Source organism: Harpia harpyja, chromosome 7 (assembly GCF_026419915.1).
Source record: "Harpia harpyja isolate bHarHar1 chromosome 7, bHarHar1 primary haplotype, whole genome shotgun sequence".
NCBI classification, from domain to species: domain Eukaryota; kingdom Metazoa; phylum Chordata; class Aves; order Accipitriformes; family Accipitridae; genus Harpia; species Harpia harpyja.
This window is the reverse complement of record NC_068946.1, coordinates 34738267-34762746: the sequence shown is the minus strand read 5'-3', so window position 1 is coordinate 34762746 and position 24480 is coordinate 34738267. Positions and strand designations below refer to the sequence as shown.

The 24480-nt window shown below is 37.0% G+C and overlaps 1 protein-coding gene across 11 annotated transcripts in view; it reads left to right on the top strand.

Annotated features, from left to right (window-relative positions):
• Positions 1 to 24480, top strand: part of MYO3B (myosin IIIB) — a 213454-nt gene that overhangs the window by 126172 nt on the left and 62802 nt on the right. For 9 of the 11 annotated variants that reach the window (XR_008236070.1, XR_008236069.1, XM_052793190.1 and 6 more), the window contains 7 exons: positions 6133 to 6212; positions 9324 to 9344; positions 10378 to 10455; positions 12291 to 12496; positions 21490 to 21601; positions 22534 to 22696; positions 23417 to 23497. Coding sequence is in view for 9 of the 11 variants with exons in the window: in XM_052793190.1 (XP_052649150.1) it covers positions 6133 to 6212; positions 9324 to 9344; positions 10378 to 10455; positions 12291 to 12496; positions 21490 to 21601; positions 22534 to 22696; positions 23417 to 23497 (741 nt within the window). In the remaining 2 variants the exon portion in view is untranslated. Of the gene's footprint in view, positions 1 to 6132; positions 6213 to 9323; positions 9345 to 10377; positions 10456 to 12290; positions 12497 to 21489; positions 21602 to 22533; positions 22697 to 23416; positions 23506 to 24480 lie in introns of those variants that run through there. The other 2 variants (XM_052793194.1, XM_052793198.1) reach the window with 2 other exon arrangements.

Here is a 24480-nt window from a genome sequence, read left to right as displayed (position 1 = left end):
CTGCAGTGTTCTGTTACTGTCTGCTGTTCCCCAGAGATTTCAAGGTTTGTTGTCCTGAGTTGATTACACACAACAGCATCAAATTGTATGCTACCAAAGACGTGAATGGAAGTTGCTGAGGACCATATCTGAAAGAAATGGCCAATGTCTTCTGACAATGTATAAATCATAAAAAGCTGAGCCACTTTGTTCTGTAACGCAGCAGCTGGGAGACTGACCAGATCAGGCTGTGGCCAGCCTGCCAGTCAGTCTCTGGCCAGTTAGTCAGGTCTCCAGCTAGGCAGGCTACAAACCTGACTAAAGAAAATGCTGGGCATCAAGCAGCAGCAAACTCCAGCATTGTTTACACTATAACTTCTAATTGCTTTTTCCAAACAATTTTTCCTTTTTTTCGTTTTTGTCTAGATTCAGCTTCAGTTAGCTCTCAGCTGTACTTAGTGTACCACTCCTATCATTAGTCCTGTGTTTGGACAGAGGTGCCCAACCTATGCCCACCTGGCTGTGGCCAGATAAAAGAGTTTGTCCAGCAGGCAATTCACTCCCCCTTCTGCCACCCTCTTTTCCAGAGTCATGCGACCCTCCATTGTCCTGTTCTTGGGAACCTGTCTATCATATGATCAGGCTATGGCATATGTGCTTTGCCTGTTGTCTGTAAGTTTGGGACTATGATGTTCTGAGAATCACATAAGGTTTGCTTATGTATCCTATGATCACATATGTGCCTGTAATATTTTCAGGAAATGTCTGCATTTCAGTGAACACACTCCCAATCGAGTAGATGGCTACATATGTCTGATTCAATTTAGCTGGAAAATTGGGCATGTTGCTTAAAGTAGCCATTAATATTCAAGGTTGTGTTATAAAAATACCTTGGGCAGTACCACTAACTAATTATGTACCATAATCTGTTCTTCTTTACTAGGTAAGGGTAAAAGTTAAGACCTTTCTTACTGAGATCATACATTTACATACCTTGGAATATAGTAGGCAGTTTGACCTTCGTTTCATCTCAGCTGCTGTCAGTGTCTGTCTTCCCTTGCATTCTGAAAAGTCTACTAACCTGCTGTGTTAAAACAATGTTTAAACATAGCTGTGATGATTGCAAGCAAAGTTTCATTTGTTGCTGTAGACATCACACTATGTGTTTGCCAGTGCGTGCCTTACTAACATGGGAAGTGGCCACTGAAGTGCCTGCGATGTGTGCGGTAGAAAGCATAGCAGCACTGAATTTACACTCAGGTTCTCCAATCCCAGTCTAGCAGTGTAAAGCTTCTAAGTATACGTAAATATGATCTGTGTCTGCTTTATGCTAGTAAGACTAAAGAAACCTTTAGTCTAATTGAGAATCAGGATTAGAATTTGTCAGTTCACTATGGCATGGATTTTCCATTTCAAATAATCTGGGCCAAAAAGTGCATCTTTTTTGCTTCTGAAGCAATTACTCATAATTAGGTTATTCCCAGGTAGGCAACACTATTACTAAGTTTTCATGGTTATCAGATTCTGTTTTGTAGCATGAATCTGATTTTGGAAATACTATTTCTCAGTTTTTATTTACTTACTCTGAATAGGAAGTAAAGTGATTCTCTTTTCAGAATAAGCAGCAGTGGAAGTGTGTCTGTATTGATAGCTGTATTCTACAGTCTATTTTTATAAATATATTCTTGTGTAAAATGTGTAGTATATGAGAAAATTGGATTCTTAGCTTTTTATTGGACAAGATCAGCTTAAATTACTTCAGTGACTCCAAAGAATAGAGTTTTGATAGTCAGTGACCAGATTAAAATTAGTACCCAATAAAAAAGTACATGTATTCATTTATAGTCGAGCTAAGAAAAGCTTAGTCTTACAGTAGCAGAAGATGAAAATGCATTATGGAGATAAGCAGTCAACTTCCTTAGACTAGATAAAATGTACTGAAAGGAAAGACAGAGAAGAATCTGTATGTCAAAGACATTGTCTGACTCTGTACCTCTTCTGGAGTGCAAGTGCTTAGCTGTGATTAGAAGTAGTGTCAATGAAATATGAATGCATTGTAGCATTTCTGACCATATTATACTGTATCTACATGGTGTTTCAAGTAACCCCTCTTTATCTGAACCAGAAGCATGAAAGAAATTAATAAAATATATGAGGATAAGGAAAGAGCTTGTACTGTGCCCTCTCTATAATAGTAATATCCCTGGTACAGCTTGTACAGTAAGGTGACTTTGTCATTAGGCTCTTTCTCTGTAAGTCATTTGCACTTCACAAACTAAACGTTATATCAAAGCTTAATGGAATTCTTACCTGGCATGCTCTTACTTTGGGAGGAGTGATCTATTGCAGAGATAACCAAAATGAAGTTATAAATACAGTGCTAATATTACTAATATTTGCTTGATGCTACTTACAGAACCCATCACCTAAAAATAATGAAGCACTGACAAACCCTAAGTAACATCAGAACATCCAGCCAGAGAGTGTACTTCTCCTAATTAGTATGGAAAGTCAACGGCTGGACAAATCATTAATTCGGCCAGATCACACAGTGAGTAAGTGCCAGGGATGCAAGTGGGAAGCCAGGAATGCTGACTAGCTCTTTCTGAGATCTAGAGAGCACTTCCAAAGTCCAACCTGAAAAAAGAAAACCCATTCCTTCTTTCTGCGCTGTGTAAATACTTTCAAAACCTCTCCTGCTTGGCTTTGCATAAAAGAAGAGATACAGTACTTTGACAGTATGGTCTTTCTCACCTAGCTGAAATGAGGTATCAGTGAAGAATATGTTTGCAGAGATGTGAGATCTCCTATACAGCTTCAAGACAAAAGGAGTTTTGCTGGGCATTGGCACAGTGAGCTTAGCCAGTGAGTGCATAGATTTTTGTGCTGCTACTTCTCTTTCTGTTGGAAGCTCTCAGAGCATTTCACAAACTTTAATGACTGAAACTTCTCAAAGCATTAATGATATTCCTAACGTTATTGAACAGAGGGGAAAAAAGAGAAACACTGGGGCTGACTGACTCCCCCACTGACACAAATGAATCCCAAAGACCTTAGCCTCTGATCCAGCAGACACATAGGTAGGTAGGAGCCTTAATTTTTCAGATGAGCAGTGCCGTTGAACTGAAAAGGAAATGCATGTGAATAAAATTAAACATGTACATGTTTAAAAGATTAATCCTAATTTTAACCATTGAATTCTCTCCCCTCCCTCATGAATGCCTTTTCCAAAAAAACCCTAAGAAAATTTGGAGAGGGTTTTAAATTGCTTAATTGGTCCATTTTATGGAGTTGGATTTAATATAGGTAGTATTTTATTTAAGACTACATGGATGTCACTTGTATTTTCTCTAAAGTGTTGACCATATAATAGGTGTGAAGCTAGACTTCTGAAAGGCACAGTGCAATCTTTTAACCTTTAACCGGTTTAACCTTTCAGGGAACCCATGGCAGTTTCAACTGGCTATGTTATTATCTAAAAACGTTTGTTCTTCAAATATTGATGTTCTTCACAAAGTGGAATAACATTTAATTATTTTTGGTGTGTAAAATAATAAATGACCTTGTACATGAAAATTGAATGCAAGGACAGGTACCAAATGTTTACTGACTATAAACACCATGCTAACTCTGGGTAAAACATTTCTTACTATGTAGACTAATTTTCAAATGACATTTGTTCTGTTTATTAGTTTTAATGGCTTAGACATGTTAAAGATAGGTAGTTATTTTCCTGAACATGAACTACTTGAGATGACTAATTCACGAACTTTTATTGAAACATCGTTTTGTGTTTGATCTGGAAAAGAAAATCCTAATAACACTTTTTCTATGGATTTCATCTGATGCTACTATTCAGTAGTTAGTAATTACATAGGAATTCACTTGACACATGAAATAAGCACTGATAAGAATCCATTCCTAGAAGGAAGTAACTAATGAACAAAATCACAATATGTAAAGCTTTTCTTTTTTTAAGTAGGAACTGACCAGTTTGGGGTTTTGGGGGGGTTGTGAAGTCATTAAAGATTTTTTATTAATAAAAAGGTTTATTGATTTGCTTGGTTTGCCAGATCAGAAATGTTAAGTTTAGTTTTAGTTTTGCATGAGGAGCTAAGGGAGAGCTCAGGGATATTAATTATGAACCCTAGAAACCTAATGCCAGCAGTGAGTGTGGTGAACCTTCAGCAGCTATCTTATTCAAAATTTTATTTGGTTGTTAGAGTTTTGTAACTTGTTATAAAATGCAACAAAATTTTAGTCAGTTTAAACAATCTGATTCAAATTTGTTTCTTTTCCCAACTCCCCTCTTTTAACCCATGTTGCGTTATCGGTTCTCCAGTGCAAGGCTTTCAAGCTTTAGACTTGCTAATCTGAAGCCTAGCCAAAAACAACCTTTCCAGGTTGTCTACTTTAGCCAAAAAAAGGCACAAAAGAGTAGTTTCTAACATACAAAAATATCAAAATTACAGCTAAGAGAAAAATAAATTCACTAACTAGTTGCTCATTAAAGTCCTCATTTTAACCTTAGAGAGATACATGTATGTACCATGTGTGTGTGTAGATATACAAGATTTTCAAAACAGAGTTGCAGTTCTCATTGACCTACACAGTATAGCCTAAAGCAGTTTCCAAAAAATGTGGACATACCTTGTGTTCTGCACTGTGATTTTAGACTGTCAGGTAACATACACTGTTAGAGCTGGAAATGATGTGCCAGTTATGCAGCATTGTGTCAATCCCAATGCCAGCAGCTTAAAAGAGAAATACTTTTTAAAATTAATACAGAATGTTTGAACTGCTCCAAAGAACATCATTGCTGTGTTTGAGTGCCGGCCCACAGATTGTTTTCAGGGGATTGGTATTTTTCTTGTTCGGAGGAAAGTAAGAACAAAAGTTCCTTTGAGTGTTATGTGGACATTGGGTTTGCTCTGCTCCCTTATGGAATAATTACCAGCGATTAAGTGTTCTTGGTTTTCGTTTTTCCCATCCTGCCTCCTTACTAGTTATGTAATATATAGTTTAGCAAAACTCTGAAGACTGTTTAGAGTTACCGGCTTTCTGTAAAGCAAACAGCTAAACACTGGAGTTGATGCAAACAAGGCACTTAGCATCTGAAAGAAGTGTTAACACTTTATTTACATTTAAATTAAAATGGACACTTATTTATGTGTTCTGGTTCTGAAAGGTGTGTGGTACATCTGCAGAGGCCTATTGTTTATTCATGCTGTAAATCCTTTGAAATGTGTTAAAATGCTTCCCACTCATTATAAAAATCCTGCCACCCATGGATTAGGGCTTTGATGTCACCAATCCTGCTTCAAAGGGTTCTTTCAATGCTATTAATCACAGTTTAGCCTCTGAAGATATAGCCAGAGAAAACATTTGGACATCTTGTGCTAGACTTGCTAAAACTTTGAAATATACAGAGTGTCTTGCATATGCACAGTCCTGTATCACTTCCTCTCTCTTCTCTGAGCCTTTATTTTGAAAAGCTATTTTGTGATGACTTTGGCTTTCTACAAGTACAGAGAAAAAAGTTTAAGACATGTCATACTGTACATTTAAAAAAAGGCACTCGTCTTTCAGTTGACACCACAATATGTTTTTGCCTGAGGAATTGAGTCAGTCTTTAAAAACCCCAAGGGACAATAAGGTTGAGGATTAAGCAGGCCTATATGTCAAAAGGTCAAAAAAAGATACCGTCTTATCATTTTCTCATCTCTTTCATTAGTTTGTGAGCTTAAGATGCTGTCTAAACACTTCAGGATCCACATGATTTCATAGAAACAAGATTGTTTCTGCTGTCTTTTTCTCTTTTAAATCTCTCAATGAGTCACAGAGAAATTGATTACTAGTGATTGAGCTGTATGCCTTTGTGCTGTCGTTGTTTTCATCAGCTCAGTAGCTAAGGTCAGTGACATACCACCTTATCACTGACTTTTTCCTCTCTTTTAAATCAACACTGCCCTCTGTCATGCCTGTGCTGAATGCTCTGCAGGCACAATTGGTAATGAGCAGGGTGTGGAAAAAGTGTGGTGGTGTCTGCTATTTTTAGTACTATTGTACAAACTGATTTTCCACCGTACAAATTTTTCCCTACTAAGCTTCTTGAACAGTTTTTGCAGTATGTATTTCTTTCTTTTTGAACAGGTAACTTGGCACAAGCAAGAGCCAGAGTGACAGCAGCATCTAGGTCTTTGCCTCCACAGCTTAGTGCTGGGCGTATCAAGGTTAGTAGTGTTCTGTTTGAAGACAAGCAATTGTTCATAAAATATTACAGCAAGACCATGGACACAATGCTTAGCTGATGTAGGTATATAGTGAGGTTCTTACCAAATGAGAGTCTGTCTTAATATTGGAAAACATGCACCTCAGCTGGGAGCACTGTTTCCAATTTTGGTGAGGACCCTATTGTAGAATCCAGTGAAGAGTCAATTTACTACTGGTTAGTCTTTAAACTTTTGGAGTGAAACCTCAGTTACATTGATATTGATAGCAATATTTCCCTTTATTTCAACGGGGTCAAGGTATTCAGCTGGCAATTTTGGCCTAGAAAGAGATTTAATTAGGTGAAATTTGAATAGTGTATTTAACAGTATGAAAGGTAAAAAAAAAAAATGATCTGTTCCTTTTTTATTCAACTTGCAAATGAAAAACCAGGGACCATTTGTGACTGATAGGTGACCAGAAAACAACAACTCGGCAAAACCACTATTCTTTATAAAGAACAACTGTAGAATTTAAATGCTGCTGAATTTTGCCATAAAAGTATGTGGCATAATTGCAAAAGGATGGGATAATTTTATGGCAGTTAATAGGATGTGTTGCCAACTGAGTACACTTAATTTGTGAGGAAAACTCTTGTGCCTCAAGCTGATAGCATGTACACCCCCCGCCCCGCCCCCCCCGCTTCCTCAGTTGTACTGTTGGAGTTATCTTAGTTAAGGGTTTGGTGGTTTGTTTTGGGGGTTTTTTTGCCTCCAAAGCAAACAATAATAATTTTTAAAAACAAATGTGGTAACGTTCAAAAGTCTACAGAATTTTATGTTCTAGGTTTTCTATTTCTTTTCATTCTCTCTTGTTATTAGGAGCTCATGAGCAAATGTTGATAAAATAATTCATGTCATCCAGACATCTATATCCTTCACTGTACCTGCAAATACAGATGTGGATTTCAGAGATTTATTTTCTCTCTGGTATAAACACTTTCAGTGCTGAAGGACAGATAATGGCCTTTCCAATTTTCTTGTATTATACACACGTTGTCTTCCACATCCAGTTATATTCAGCGTAAGCTTTCTAAGCATGCATTTTATTGATACAGCTGGAATGGAATAGAGCAGTTCTCTCTCAGAGCTTTAATAAACATAATCAGTTACTAAGTAGTGTTTAAGTGCTTTTTCCTCACCCTTCAAATTTTTAAAGAAGGAGCTAAAAGACATGCATAAGTGCAGCACTGTTCAGAAAATGTTAACTGAAATAGGTTTTAGCTGAAAAAAATTCTTTCTTATAATTTCATAAAACTTCTAATTAAAACAACTTAAGGAAAAAGATTTTAAATTACTATTTTACAATTTGTTAAAAAAATCCAAACTTAATGATTTTGTTTGGAAGTTTGGAAATTTTCATTTATTGTTTAATTTATGAGCTTTTTTGCTTAATGTATTTTTTGGTTTTACAGTATTTCATACCATGCCAGCAGCAGGTGTGGTCAATATGTGAAAGTAATAATTTCCAGTGACTTTATAAGGTGACATGATGTCATAAATCATTCTTTTAATATTATTTCAAAACTATTATAAGCAATTTTTTTTAGTAATGGAACATTTTTGTCTTTTGTAGGTCAAGCTGTTTTCCATTTCAGTTGTAATTGTATAGATGTTTATTGTACGTCACTCCTACTGTCATGTAAAAATGTGACTTAACAGTTGAAATATTCTTCATTTTAGTTTAAGAAGAGTAGCTAGTGATTTAAAACAGAAGATTATATTATGACATTATGTTCTGTCGCTTTCTACCAAGCCAGTTGTGATAAAGCCTATTGCCTGTTGTACATGCAATTATTGCCCTACCATAAAACTGCATGGCTTTATAGATGCAATGTTACAAATTAACTAGAGACAAAACTTCTAAAAATTCTTAAAGGAAAAGCTCCCTAGCCTCAGGGTCTATCAGAATTTTTCTAATGGAAATTTCAAATGTCTCTTGTCAAAAATATTTGAAAATTGATCCTAGCCCTTACAGATTGCACAGATCTGAATTTACAACTCCATCCATAGAAAAAGAAGTCTTATGATACTGGTTTTACCCTGATTTTCTGAGAAAAGGTGTATTACATCTCCTTTGTGAGTGTTTCTGACCATCTGTCTTTCTGTATGTTCACTCCCTTCCCCGCCCCAAAAACCCAAAACAAAACAAAACCCTTTTGAACCCAGCAGGCTGTAGTAAACTATATTTGACAGAGTGGCAGTCTCAAAGATTGTAAGATTCCACAGGTTTGGTGAAAATAAGCAGCTGTGAAAAAGAGATGCTTGCAGTATCCTACTGCCCAAAAGGTAGAGCATAAGCTCACCCTTTATTGGCCAGCAGATATTCCAGATATGACTGAGAGATCATGAGTGCTGAACCTCCAGCAATATCACTAAGAGTCTCTGCTTTCCTAGACAGACAAGAATCCAATTTAGAAGCTCAAATTAATGGGCATTTGGGCTTCAGTGCAGTCTTCAAACTATTTGCTTTTGTTCTTTATTTGGTGTTCTTTATGATTAAATTGCCTGTCTTTTAACATTAAATGTTACCAGTTATTCTGAACTTACTGTCAATATTCACAGGCGTGGCTTTCGTCTTCTACCTGACCTTCACTAGAGATTTAGATATCAATTCTCAAAAAGCAGTTGTCTTGCCAAAATAGTTTTGAAACATTCCGATATTCTTCCCCATGGACATGCCTGCTGTTCTGATTAGGTCATTGATGTTTACTTTGTCAGGTGACCTCCTAAGATGTTTGATGTTATCTGTGGTGATAAGGCATTTTTCCTGGGATATATTACAAAGTTTTCTGTTACCATCCCTGAAACTGAAATCAAACTGCATTTCCCCCCCCATGTGTTAGTTTGAGATGGGTACTACTGCATATACACCACTCTGGGCTAGAACATTACAGATTACAAAACAAACTGAAATTTTTATGGTCACACTTATGGAAATCTGTCTCCCTTTGCACCATCTGTATTCTGAATCTTGTCTTCACAAGTTTTCTTTTGATTTCTTCTCCAACACAAAATCCATTTCCTTGATCTATTACTACTTAGTGCTTCATTTCCTTTATATTTTGCATGCAGTCTCCTAAATATCTCCTGAAGGTAAGAGACACAGTTACTTTATTGAGAACTGTAATCTTTCAGCAATTACTTGTAGTGTTCAGAAGAGTGGTCTTAAGTCAGTGAGTGTTGGAAATGATCGTATGGAGCAAAGTCCAGGAAGTGTAGCACAGGTGCTGACAACAGCGTTATCTGGTTTATACAAATGCCACCTGGTCAGAGCAGATGGTAAACTGCCACAAAGCAAGTGAATGCTAAAATGTTGTTAATGCTCCATACAAACAGGATGCTAGTTGATTTTCTTTAATTTTGTTGAGCTGTAATACAGCAACACAATCTGCTTGTGATTGGTAACCATGGTTATACTCATTCATAAATTCTGGTTTCATTTTTATAAGAACAGCTGTACTGACAATATAACTAAAATATACAAGGAGCAATGTGTTTGCTGTCCATGTATACTCTCTAAAAATAACTCTTCTGAAATGCTGAAAAAGCAGTATTTGAAGCTATGGCAGTTCAGCAGAGTAAGATTGCTGAAATTCTTGGCATCAAAAAGGCAATTTAAAGTAATTAATAGTAACCACAACAGTAAAAAGGAAAAGACTTATACGTTCTGAGATTACCTACTTTGTTTGCTGCTTGTTACCCGACAACATTTTTTCCATATGTGAGAAAAATGAGGCAGCTCTGTTTACTTCCTGGTCATTACAAAAATGGTAACTGTTCTTATATAGAAAATAAGACCTGATGGAGTTCATTGCAGTGGTGATAAGAGGAATGCTTTTTAGAAATCAGTTCATAAGGTATTGCATCTCGACAGCTGCTTCATTGGCTGAATGTTATACTATCATAACAAAAGTGTGAAATCATTCGGAACATTTACAGCGCTCTGAAATCAGTGTGTGTCCTGCATCTGTTAGAAGCTGGCCTTCCTACCTCTGATAATGTACTCTGAAGTACTCACACCTGAAGGAATGACCATAACAAATACTGAAGCCAGCTTTCATGGGCAAAGTGGGGTGGGTCTGCAGTGTTTCTGGAACAGCTCTAACATCTGAGTTTTGTCTTCCAGGTTGACACGATGGAGGTTATGCGACACCCTGAGGAAACAACTAACATGAAGCGGCAAACTATGGCTTCCTATTTTAGGGTACAGAAGTTAAATTGTAAACAAACATTTTGGTGAAGAACAATAGATATATCTAAAATATTTGTGGGATTGTGAGATCAAAGAGAATAATAAGGGAATTTTTTTATTCTGTTGTGAGGCCTTTGTAGACTCATAAGTTTTCTTTTGCTCCTTTTCTTTTTGTTTCTCATACTTGTACTTTTATAATTTTGCTGAGTACATTGATAACAGAATCTAGAGTCTAGACTACTTCCATCTAAAATGCTGGAGGTCTAGAACAGGCTTCTTTATGAACAGAAAACTGATTTTGTGCAAATAAAGTAGCTGTCATTACTAAAGCCTTCATATTTTTTCACAAGCTCAGGCATACCTACTTTTAAAGATTGAGATTTGTCATTTGTGCTAATAAGTAAAAACAATCCATCTTTTGGAAGTACTGTTAGAAATCATATGAATTGCCATTTTATCTGTAGTAATCCTGTCTGGGGTAATGTATATTCTGCTTGTGTGTTTAAATCAAACAGGTAAGGAAAAGGCATTGAGAATATTAGAACTGGAAGGTTAGGAGTCAGAAAACCCACATGCCAATCCAAGGCTGTTGGTTAGTGGTTTTTTTGTGGTCATTGGAGAGTGGAAGAGTTTTGAGCAGCTGGTCCTCAGGCTGCACCTTGTACCATGCAGAATGGAAGTTCACAGGGCTGTGCTAGCCAGTGTGGGTCAAAGCTTCATGCTGTGTAGAAATACCTGTTTTCTTTGTCGTGCAGGATAGCGTGAGGAAAGGCATAGAGGAAGCTGATGTATACCGAGATGTTGCCCCAGTGTGGAGGGTACAAGGACACATATTCAGACTTGTAATACAAGTGTGGATTTAGAGTGGTCTTGCAAAGAACTATGCAGATGTCAGCTGTGTAGGAACAGTAAAAGAAAAAAAAAAGCAGGGGTGGGGAGTGGGGGAGTGAGTGTGAAAGTACACCATAATATAGATGCAGCCTACAGCAAAGTGACTGCAGTCAGCTTGGAATTGTCCGTGATTTTGAGATTGACTATATTTGCAACAAATACTTATCGTACAGTGGATTAATGAGGTGAGGTTGGAGCAAAAGTATCAGTATTCAGAGAAATCATTAGAAAAGCAGATAATGTGATCTGATCACGCTTTTTCATTTTGCTGTAAAATGCAATGGAATAAATTGTTTTCCTTGTCCAGAGTGGAGAGGAAGAAGTAATGGGCCTATGTTTCAGCAGGAAGATTTTGGTTAGATATTAAGAACATTATGAATAGTCATGATAATGTAGCACTTCAGTAGATTGTCCAGGCAGACTGTGCAGTCTATATCCTCAGTGATTCCGAAAAATGGATTAAACAGAGATGTTCCTGAAACAGTAGAGATACATCTAGTCTTCTCCTTGGGCAGAGGACTGAACTGATGACTTTTTGCAACCCTTTCCCCATGATTTTCTGTGATTGTTTCACAGTAAAGCTTGTTCTTCTGTTGGGGATATTTGATTGGTCAAATGCGCCTACAGTAGAATTATAGTTAGGACATTTTTCAGTTAATTTTTTTTTTAATATGGGCCTTCTTCAACAACAGAAATGTGGTATAAGGAGAGACGAAGAGAAAGGTATAAGAAGTAAGAAATAAGAACTAGAATAATAATTTTTTTTTTTTACAATTGAAAACTTTTGATTGGTTCTGGGTTTTAGCCAAAAGCTTCAAAATTATTAAAACGTCAGTGCAGGCTAACATTACAGATTAAAATATAATCAAGCATTACATACTGTTTACAAATACATATCTCCTGCTTAAGTAGTTGGATTGCAGTTTTGTGTGCATCTTTTTTATTTTCCTCATTAGTATTCCCTCATGGATCTTTTATCCAAAATGGTTGTTGGACAGCCTCACTTTATCCGCTGCATTAAACCTAACGATGATCGAGAAGCACTGACGTTTTCTCATGAGAGAGTTCTACTGCAGCTACGATACACTGGAATTCTGGAAACTGTCAAAATACGTCAAAAAGGGTATTCTCATCGCATCCTCTTTGAAGAGTTTGTGAAAAGGTAAGGCTTCTATAACATGGCTGTTGTTTTAAAACTCCATTCAATAAAATATATTCTATTTTTAAGTACAGAAAGTTCTACAAACATTGGTTTGTACATGGTCTGATTCTCTAATGAGAGCAGTGACTATCAGAGATAAAGACTACATTAGATATCTGAGCTCTAATGGAGAAAAGTCAATGTGAGACCAGCAGTGAGCACTTAGTATTCAGTAGCAAGCCTGTCCCCATGGTTCACTCAGCAGAGGCAACAAGTGGAAATTATGCATCATGCTCAGGTAATACAAGGCTTTGGAACGTCAGTGACCTTCAGCTATCGTATGAAGAATGTGCACATGCTTAAGAATGAACTGATATAAAAGCTTTAGATTTAGAAATATTCCTCATAATAGCTTTGTAGCCTCATAGTCATTTCTCTTGGAGATACCACGAATTATAACCAGATCTCTGTTCACTTGAACCCTTGTCATGGCTACTATTACTGACTTTAATACTATTCTCAATCTCAAAAAGTTATGAATTTCATTCAGGAAATGCTGTTGTCTTTATGATGACAATATGTTTATATGATCATTATGGTTTCCTCTAGATTTAAAGTGGGGTTTTGTGTAGTATTTATTGTTTTCCAGTCTGTAGGATTGATTATTCAATAATGGAGCAGGAGCAGAAGCAGTACCGTTAAGCAATCAACTACTCAACAGTAGGAACAAGTAGTAAATGGCTAAATCAAGCATTTAGTGCTGTTTTCTGAACTGGAGGTTGCTCATCCAGACAATATAGAGTTAATGAATCTACTGAAAGCAAGTCATACATAAGATGCTAGAGGGAAGGAGCTGATTATGTTTTTGAGAAAGAGGAGACACAAACAGTTTCACAGGCCTTTCTAAACCCAGAGATTGGGTAAATTTGCGTGTGTAAATCAGTCATTTGGGTTTGGGAATCTGTGGTCCTTGCGTAGAGAGATGTTGAACCATAGCTTAATTCATTCTGAAAAATTCTGAAATTTTCTGATTTATAATATATTAGTATGCCAAATGAATATGTAATAGGAAAACACTAGAGATATATATGCCAGGAAGGATAACTAACATGTTTGTTTGTCCATCAAAGCAATTTAATTTTCAGACATGATCTCCCCCAATTTTTTTTTGTGATACATGACTAATCTTAGTAAGGTCACACCATTCTAAAGCAGGTTTAAGAGAGATAAATTTTTGTGATCACTAACACATCTTTGCAACATCCTTAAAAGGCTGAAGGCAGAATTACTAACCTTAACATCTATCCAATTTACACATAAGTGAACTAAGATTAACTCCACTGAAATTAGTGTAAATTGAGAGGAAATTAGGCCTCCTCTTATCAGTAGATTCTTTTCATTCAAAAGTACACTGAACTTGAAAAGTCATGGTAATAAAAGCAGCGCTGACTGTAGCTTTTCATTCCTGCAGATAAGGGCAAGTTGTGTTTAACATCTTGTCAGATACTCCCCAAGTTTTTAGTCCGACTTGATGTAATTCTTTCAGGAAAGAAAGTCAATGTGACAAGGGAAGTGGGGCGAGATTTAGCAATTTGCCCAACAGCATAGAAGACTTCCTGAGTTCAGAATATAAATGGTGGGCAAAAGAGATGTTCTTGCTCCTTTGTTCAGTTCATGCTTCATTTTTAAACAAATTCTATTCTGTTTTGCTCTTGAAAACAAACAAACAAACAATGGTTAATAAACCTATCAATGGAACAAGAAACATTTTTCTTCAACTTACAGCCATGACTAGTCAAGTGTTTTTAGGAAGCAGTTGAATACATAAAAATGTTTGAGAAAACAGGTCAAATGCTAAACAGATTGGCACTTCTTTGTTCGTAATCAAAAAGACATTAGGCAAGTATGAACAAGAGTTTCAAAATGTCAGTAAATGTGAGGATATCAAAGATTTTCTAAGCCAGCAAGTTAATTGGTATTTTGATCCTTTTGAGCAACTGAACAACAAAATGGATGAGCCAGCACTTTTTCTCCCTTGATGTTATTAAACAAATAGGTGTGCTTCTTATCTGCCTGTTCAATAATGCTGTTTTGTAAACTCTTAGCAGGAAATATGAGGACAAAACAATCAAAGGCAGGGAACAGAACCATTCAGGGTTTATCAGGTGGGAGGTAAACAAAAGATAAAGCTCTGTCTAATGTTACTCTTTACTGTCTTCTGTTTTCACGTAGAACAGATTATTTCAGTGTTGCAAACCTGGAGGTAGTTTATTGGGTTAAAAAACAGATGGTGAGGAGAGGACTTAATTGTAACTCATTCACACAATGTTTCTTCAGCCAAGTATACAACCATCTGTTTGATGTGTATAAGTATACATACTCTTAAAGTAGGAAAATGTAATCTTGCAGCCCCTGTAAACACTGTACACCTCTCAAGTCTTAGGCACTTTGTCTCCGTTGGCTGTGTCTCAAACTCCATGCCATCATGTGTCTGTCTTTCATGTTTGCTGTGAAGCAGCACAGACTCTTTCTTAGGCTGGAATCCCAGGTTTCAGACACAGGTTAGTAACCTGATCAGGCAACCAGGTGTGCCTGGCTTGTGGGGCCACATAGTGATCGTGCACTGCACGGCAGCTAAGGGAGGTGTGCTTTCTAGCAGGGACCTGCACTGAAAGTCCCACTGGATGGGACACTCCTTGCTATATCTGAGTGCCCAGGCCCCTGGAGCTTCACATGACTTGATGTGGTATGCAGGTGTGTCCTCACCACATATCCCCCAGCTGTATATACCTTTTACGTAATGTGGCATATACTGTACCATGGGTTGAAAAATAAGGGACTTGAGAGTCTAATGGTGCTAAATGTTTGAAGTGCCTCATTAGCACATGGGAACGTGTTGAGAAGTATTGTACAAGTTTCATTTAAGGATTGTCTTTTTAATTCTTCTCTGCCTGTTTATGTTCTGCATTAAAGTTCTTTGCACTGCATTAGGATGCAGGATACACTTTTCATATAAACACTACCTCCTCCACAGGAGCCAGGTGATATTACTGAGATCATACACTCGTGGCAATACCCGTGCTATTACTGTAACAGTGATCCCAGTGAGGTTTGTTCTGCTTTTTCAGTCTCACAGTGCAAATTTGCATAAGGTCACTGTTGGTACACCTGGTACACACAGTCTCCAAACTGTCAGTGTTAACATTTCTCATGACCATATAAAGCCTCATTGACCTTAATGAGTCACATTCTGTGTTGAGTGGAGCTAGGAAAAAAAACTGGTCAAATATTGCAAAATCCTGTAAAACATGTTACCTCAGTACATGCTTTCTTCTAACCCCCAAAATTCAGTGGTGATAGACTTGTTTATTATTCAAAATCAGGGAAGCACTGAATTAAATTAGAAGTCAACAGGTTTGCTACAGAGAAAAGAAATGCTTGCTTTTAAAATGATACGTTTTTAATGCAAACTTACTTTTAACACAGTGTCTACACTCTACCAAAGTCCTTAAGTGATTTCTGGAAACAAAATTGTAACATCCCCCATATTTTTATTTTACTATTATGCATGGAAGTGTTTGTTATTTGTTTCAGTAGCTTTAAGATTTTGCCAGATCTGTATAATGTTCCTGTACCCTTTAAATATGGTAAACTACTGTACTTTCCACATATACTTTCTAGACTCTTGTCATTCACAGAGCACTGGTAAACAGTTGCAGGATGGAGAAGATAGGAAACCTCTAGGGGTGAAAAGTCTGCTAACCCCTTATGAATTGTATATGCAGAATGGACCAAATTATGCCATTCTGAGAGTATTTTTGTGATCTGTGATCAGATATGTTTATCTGATGATTTACAGCCTAAGCGTTAGGTATCTGTTACTGAATTTCAAGAGCATCTTAGATGTTTTTCCATTTTTAATTTACATTTTTTCATTCATACTCTCAATACAGAGTCAAATGCAGTTAGTTGTATGAATTCAGATGTGAAAGTTTCTGAAAGAGGTGAGATACAACCAATACAAGTTGGGAATTTTTGAAAGTTATTTAATGGCTCTTTCATTGCTAACTAAAGAAAAACATGGGTTTTTTTAAACTTTCCAACTCCAGGGATGAGAAGGAACAAACGTCTTTTGGAACGTTGAGAATCTCTCTACTATTGCTGGGGGTCTGGCTAGAAAGGGATTTTGCACTCTTGCACCTCATGCTTTTCACATATCATTATCCATTCTCCACCTCAGGCCAGTATATTTTAGTACAAAGATTTATTTTAAAGAGAAAAAGGGTTAATCATTACTTTTTTGAGTTAATTGTGTAGAAATGATGCTGCCATTAAGTCTGGAATGTGAAGGGAACTTTACTAAGAGACACTGGTATAGTAGTTAATGGTGCTGTTTAAATGCTATTTATTGAACAGTTCCACAGTTCACCCTTTAAGGAGAGGAGAGAAATTGAACCATTTGTTTACAATCAGTTTATCTAATCTAAAACCACCAACACTAAAATACCTTGGCCATAACCAGCTGGTTAATGCATAGCATCGTTCTGAAGTCTTCCATATCTTGGCATACTTGGATGTCTTTAACGTTTAACCTTAACTCTGCATGTCCTAGCTTTGCAATTGTTGATGTGGGGATAAATTCAACTTTTTAAAAATGTTGGTTTATGCCTAGTGACTACTAAGTACAGTTAATCCCATTTTAATGTATGTTTTGTCTGGAATACTATTCATGTCCATGAAGGATAGTTTGTAGTGCCATGTAAGAACCACTGGTTAAGAAATATGCAATTCCAGAGTTTCATCAGCTCTGAAAAATTAGTTCTTCTGAGGGTAAATTACTTTTCTCTTACTTAGTCTTACTGCTAGTGAGAATGTGATTAGTCAAGTACTTTTAGGAAACGCGGAGATGAATATGTGTCACGTGTAGGAGATTTTCAAGCAGGATGTGTAACCTGAGAAAATAACGTATTTTTGCACAAATATGAAACAACACATGAAGGACCATAAACTTTATTTTTAAAAACAGAAATAAAAGCATTGGCTTAACATAAAAGAGCACTGAAGTATTCCAGACTACTGCGTTTTTTGCTGGAATAACAAATGCAAATACGGAAATAAAAAAGTAGAGTTGTGAAATTTTCATCTCATCTGGAAACAAATGTGATTTCTCGCTCTGCTTTTCTGCAATTATCTGGTTTCTTCTCTTGGTGAAATGTTATAAATAAAGGTCACTGTGATCTCTGTACAGGAGATTTACGTAAGTATGATAGAAGTGAAACTAGGCCAATAAATCAAAATGAACAGTTGTAGTTGCATATACCCCAAAGTTTTGTGTGCATTCCCAGACATTTTCTCTACCATTTCACCATGTACAATATTTGCACACTGTTACCAGATACTTTAAGGTGAAACGTTTTACCTTCCTCCAAAATATCCCATATGGTCCATTGCCGTACAAAGATTTTAGATTAGGTAAAATAATTGGATGACCCTATGTGGCACATGCTGTGCTGCCATGCAGTTATCCTGAGCACATCAAGTCAAACTACTTGTGCATCTGTAGTTATGTGATTCAGTCATGAAAACAGGCACCAGATGGAAAACAAAGTGTTTGCTTAAAAAAATGCATGGATTTGAGCTTTGGAGCACTAATCTAGAGACTGTTTACTGTGCAGAATGCAAACTCTAAAAGCAGTTCTGGAAATTGCCAGTCTCTCAGTGCTAGACCTTATTTCTGATGAGTAGAGTCATTTCTGCCTTATTTTTGATGACATAACTGAAAAGGAACAGGAAGACCTGATGTTGAAAATCCAACATCCCAATGTGTTTAACCAGTTACAGGAGTTTTCTGTGCAGTGGTTGGATCAATCGAAACATTTGGAAAAGCACCATTTAGAGGAAGTTTTTATGAAATACTGGGAGGCAATATGTTTACATACAGAAACTGAAGTTATTCCCGTAGTTTGTAAAGTTACTGTCATTCTGAATAGCTTGCTTTCTTAGAAGACAGATAAATTTAGATTTATAAAAACATTTGTTAAGGTAAGAAAAATGGGCATTGCTTTATTTATGGGGGGTTTTTTGAGTATCAAAAGCAACTACATTCTAGATCATGAGAGCGCGCTAATGGAGAGGGTGCTACATTTGAAAGATGTTGAAGTTTGTCATAAACAGAATGGCATAGTCAGGCATGTAAATTGCATAGCTCAAAAATACTTTTTAGTGAGGTATTTGTCACAAATAAGAAGTCAACTTCTCAGTAATTAGAATGTCATTGCTAAGATAGTAAGATTCAAAAATTAAGAGATCCCCCTTGACTATTTTATTGCATCAGTGCTATCTAAAAACTTGTGTGGTTTTAAAACTCCCAACTACAAACATGCCTTAAAAGATGTATGAACAACCAGAAAACTAATATCACTCACTTGAATCCTTCCTCCCTTCTAAGGAAAGGAACTGCTTAAGTTACATACATGTGTAAATAACACGGCTATCTGAACTGGCTTTTGAAGCAAACAGTAATTTACTTAGTGCAACTTCCCTGATGTATCTGTCAAGTATCTGTTGAAATTGCATGCTATCACAAATTGTTTGTGATATATATATTTTAAATCAGAGTTTTATTAGTGTAATTCATAATACCATTTGTCTTGTGAAAACTGGTATCATTACGTTCAGTAATAAGGTGGAGGAAACGTACTTTTTTTCTTTTAAAATGCACTGTGTCTCTCCATATGTACTAAATGGCATGACTCAGTATTTTGAAAGACTTGGCTAAAGAATTTGCAATATCATGTTATTGAGAAAGTCATTGCGTTAAAAATAACTCAGTAATACATAATCTCCTATCATTATTCAGAGTGGGCAATGTCTCCGGTTGGTGAATATCTAAGTCTCTGGTCCAGGACTGATGCCAGTGCTTCTGCCTTCAGACATAATTTTGTTCCCTTTTGGTCTTTATTGACTATTTTACTGGTTCTTTTTTCTTTCTTGTGACAACTGGAGCTAATATATAGAGATAACTAGAGCTAATATTTGAAAATCATGTTCTCCTGATTCTAAAAAAAAAAAAAAAAAAAAGTCTTGCGCTATTCCATTCTTTCTAATTGCTTCTCCATATTTTCTTCAGTATGAGGTGGGATATTTTCTTGCCTTTATGTGGCTACAGAGGAATCTGTGTTTGAGGTTCACTGGTTGGATTCTTCTCTTTATGTTTTAAAGAACATCTGATGGCTCTTCCCCATGCTAATAATTAAGAGAGTGGTTTGCTCAACCTGCCAGTTCCTCTCAAACACAATGTAAATAGAGTAGCACTGGTAGAAGTATAACTTAATAAAGACCAAGACAACACATGGTGGTTCATAAATGAGAGCTGAGGTGGCAGTTGCTACCATCTGACAATGTACTCGTGCTAAAATAACCTTAAATTTGTAAACTAACTGGCACATGTTCTTGCTGTTACTTAACAATTTTTTGCAAGTAGAGTTACTTAAATACTATAGAACCATTCTTCATTAATGCATAGTGGCTTTACAGGTAGGGATTGGTCCATTCATTCTTAATTCAGTTGAAACATGTTTGCATCCCTTTTTCATTAACTATTTGCACAATAATGTTATTTCACATAATTGTTAAGGGCTGTTCTTTGCAAGGGAAGGTGGACAAAAGAAAAGTCAATGTTGTTTAGTATGGGCAGGCTCCAAAGGCCACTAAAATTGATCATAATCATTCCAATTGATTGCTTATCCCAATGAAACAGGAAAAAGATATCATGCCTAATGACTTACAAACTTAATCATAACCACAGAAATCCTTGTGAGTAAAGAAAATTATTACATTCATATCAGGAGTAATTCACTTCTTCTTTCTTTAAAATAGCTGCTAGTTCTGTTTAACTATCAGCACTGATAAAATCCTTGCCAATACAATAGCAGTGACAATTGTTTTAATTATGCATATATGGAGGTGTGAAACACAAGTGGGTACTCATGCAGTCTGAACATCTTGCTGTCTGTAAATTAAGATTGATATGAGCGTTGTTTTTACTGTAAACCAATCTTTATTCTTCACACACAATGGCAGCCTTTCAGCTTCAATAATCAGTCAGTATCACTGTATCACTGTGCTGCCTACCCTCCTAGTGCTGGCCTTTATCTTCACCGATGGAGAATCCTCAGTCTTTCTATTAGGCATACTGAAAATGGGAAGCTCCCCTGAGTTCCGTTGATGGAAGTGATCTTGTTACAAGCTCAAGAGCCTTGGACTTCTTATGTGGATTTATGCTTCCCAAAGAATGTCAAGGCCATTTATATTTCTTTGTGAAAAATGACTGATACCAGTAACTAAAATACTGAAATATTCTGAAATGCCTTTTTTGGCATGTCTCATAAGAAACAGGCAGCAGGTCATGAATAACTTACTTTTGGTGCTTTTGTCTTTCTTTGGTGCTAGTATTTGACTTTTCTCCCACTCGGAAATCTGTAAAGGTCCATTGAACACCCAGAGGAGCACCTGCTTATTCAACAGAAATTGCAGACTTCCAGTGAGATGTAACTGTGCCAAAGTGCGTTATGCAGCTCTGTAGATGGTGTACTTATTTTACACGTTATGCAAAAGGTTTTATTTTTGCCTTCCTTTCTATTACTCTGATTTCTAGCACTTTTCCTTATTCTCCCTGTCCTTCATTCACTTGTTCACCTGAAAAATTCGAAGCAACCTTGGGTGTTCCCTAAGTTGCACTGGTTTGTGAAAGACCTTTATGGATGATTACACTGACTGGGGATTTCTCAAATGCAGCAGATTCCTGTCACCACTATGGTACCCCTTATTGTCCTATGTCATGTATATGCTTAAATATCTGTTCATGATAGCCGTGTCATGATTTATGAAGAAGACTGAGTATAAGGGAGAATTTGGCCTATGAGTTCTAGAGATGCAGCTCTGAGCTAGAGAAGAGCAGTGAAAGTACATATTGATTGTCCAGTCAATTCTTTCTTTGTCATTTGGTTTTGCAGGTATTACTGCCTTGCATTCAAGGCACATGAGACTCCCCTTGGTAGCAGAGAAAACTGTCTTGCCATTTTGGAGAAATCTAAACTAGACAACTGGATTCTTGGGAAAACCAAGGTAGAGGGTGCTAACATTTTCTCAAGGATATTATCCTTTTAGCAAAACATGTCTAACAGCGGTTTAAAAAGTACTACATGAATGAACAAAAGAGCAAGGAATTTGCTCCAGTTAGCCTCCCAGGTTATGAAGGTGCCCTCCCAAGCTAGCTGAGTTAGTGCTGCAAGAGGAGGGGTGCATTGGCTACCTCCCCAAAGCACATTCTGCACGGGGCTGCCTTGATAAGGGCAGTACATCTGCTAGTGCCCCCGCCGTGGTAGTGCCTCCCTGAAGTTCCTCCTGCTCTTAAGCATAGCATGACTGAAACTTCATATGCTGGCCCATCCAGTGAGCCTGGTTAGTACGTTATTAATTTGTGGAGTTTCAGGTGAGATCCTTCTGGCTCTGTCAAGAGCCTTTGTTCATGGTTTAAAATGGAGTGGATGACTTTTGTAAAAAGGATGTTATACAGTATCTTGAGTTGGTTTACAGTGCACAAAGGAAAAACAAGAATTTTCCTGCTCAAGACCCAGATAAAGTGTATGTAAGCACCCACAGGATTTGCCCCCCAAAGCAGTATGCTGTTAGACAATATTAAGTTTAAAAACAAATTCAACCCAGGATTTATCTTCTCACTGTCAAGAAAGGCTATATTTCAAAATTGTTGATACCTGAAAATAACCCCCTGGCCAATTTACTTTGTAAAGGGGGTAAATATGTGGTTTTGCAATGGGGTGATTATAATCAGTGGAATAATGAAATTCCACAGGCACACTGAGAGCAAATATTTGATGCACAAGATTGCTATGATATCAGCAACCAGTATTTTATCAGTTTTCTCAGCAACGGTGCCCTAAAATAGGCTGACATAAGACTAATGAAAAGGTAGAATACAAGAGGTTATGTTACTGCCTGCATGTAATACTGATTTTTTTGTTGTTGTTCCATTTCAGGTTTTTCTAAAGTATTACCATATAGAGCAGTTAAATTTGTTCCTGCGAGAAGTTATAGGGAGAGTGGTGGTCATGCAAGCCTATATCAAGGGATGGCTTGGAGCAAGGAGGTACAAGAAAGTCAAAGAGAAAAGAGAAAATAGTGCTGTTACCATACAGTCAGGTAAATGTTCACATTCCCTATTTCATTGAGTGTTTTTGCATTTCAGGCTGTTAAATTGCATATACATTATTTATTCATTCATAATAGTTTATTATGAAATCAAAATAACCGGAGGTACTTTTCTCTCCAGCTAATTGATGCAAATATTATTGATTTACTTCTAAGGTGTCATATTAGTATTTGGTAATGTCTTTATTTAAATATTTTAGTATTTTGGATGTGATGCCTGTGCACAAAATGAAAATGTTGTTAGGTATGTCTATGCTAGCATGCAGCACTTAAATGAAATGCGGTAGCATGCCCTCCCCCACCATGCATACCAGAATTCCAGATAACATACATTGTGGGGTGGGCCCGAGAGGCTGATTATCAGTAATTCAGCAGGCTTCCTTATAAAGAATTTGGGGAGCTGAGTGAGGAGGGGAGTTCTTGTGCTGACATGATCATGCACCTTAGCCTTTTGGGTTAGGACATCAGTGAGCACATGGTGACAATTAAAATTTGGATGAGTGAAGTGGTGTTTGAAGTTGTGGGGATATGAATACTACAGTTGCAAACTCAGAGTTCAACATGTGGGTGGGTGGGGAAGAGGTATTGGTGGTGGGGGCTGGAGTGGTTATGGCAGGAGGGATGAAAGTTTCAGCACATCTCTGACTCTGTAGACTCTGTAGCACTTCCTTAAATAAATGTAATTTCCAGCACATGGTTTTGTATTTTTAGCCTGGAGAGGATATGAAGCTCGCAGGAAGTACAAGGAAATAAGGAACAGAAGAACTGATGCCGCTATACATATTCAAGCAGGTAATTAAAACATTATTTCATTTGCCAACACCTATTTTGCTGTGGGTAATTTCATGTGTCAGTGTTTATAGCCAAGAGAAATGCATACAGTCCAAACAAAAACTATCAAAAACATTTCTTCTGATCATTTGTTCTTCAGTACCAAATGACATCAGTGACAGGTATCAGGCACTTTGGGCTTGTTCTAAGTACTTCTCTGGAAGCAAAACATACTGATTAAAAGCTATTGAGTTAATTCTTTAAGATTCTTCTGAGCACAGTCTGTATGATTCAACTATATGTAGAGCTGATATGAAGCACTGGATTGATTTGACTAACAGTATGGATGGGAGGCACTGGACACACATTTCTCTGTCTTTGTGTCAAGTCCTGATCTTGGCAGGTTGCCACGTTTTTGTTTTGACTGCTTGCTGGGTTTGCCAGCTTTGGCCAATCTTTTGACTCTCTGCCAGACTCCTATGCAGCCATATCAATATGAATTTGAATAAACTTTAAAGAGATTATTGGAAGAACAGGCCCATAGGGCTGTGTAGGTCTCTAGTAGAGAGCAGGGTACCATATGGCACAGAAATCTAAGAACCAGTGCCTCAATGGTGTTTTCAGATGCTGCCAATATGAAGCAGCCTCCATATGATGCAGTGTAATACACCTTCCCTGTCCAACCCCAGGTTGAAAGACTAGCTGATCAAAAATGAGTTGTGGCAAATATGTTTACAGATAAACCAAGGTACCACCTTTATTCTACCAGCTTCCTGTGCTATAATTCCTTAAGCTTTGTCACCTCTCTATTCTGTATCATATAGTCTAAAGTCAGTCTGAAAAAGCTGTGTTCTAAATATTCTTTTACTTTGTTCTCAAGGCATTTCCAGTAAATTTGTTTTTCTTTTGTCTAAGTTTGCTACTCTGAAATTAAGCATTGCAGTGACTTTCAGCAGAAAACAGAATACCAGTCTGGTTACAGAAATGAACAGAGTATCATTAGG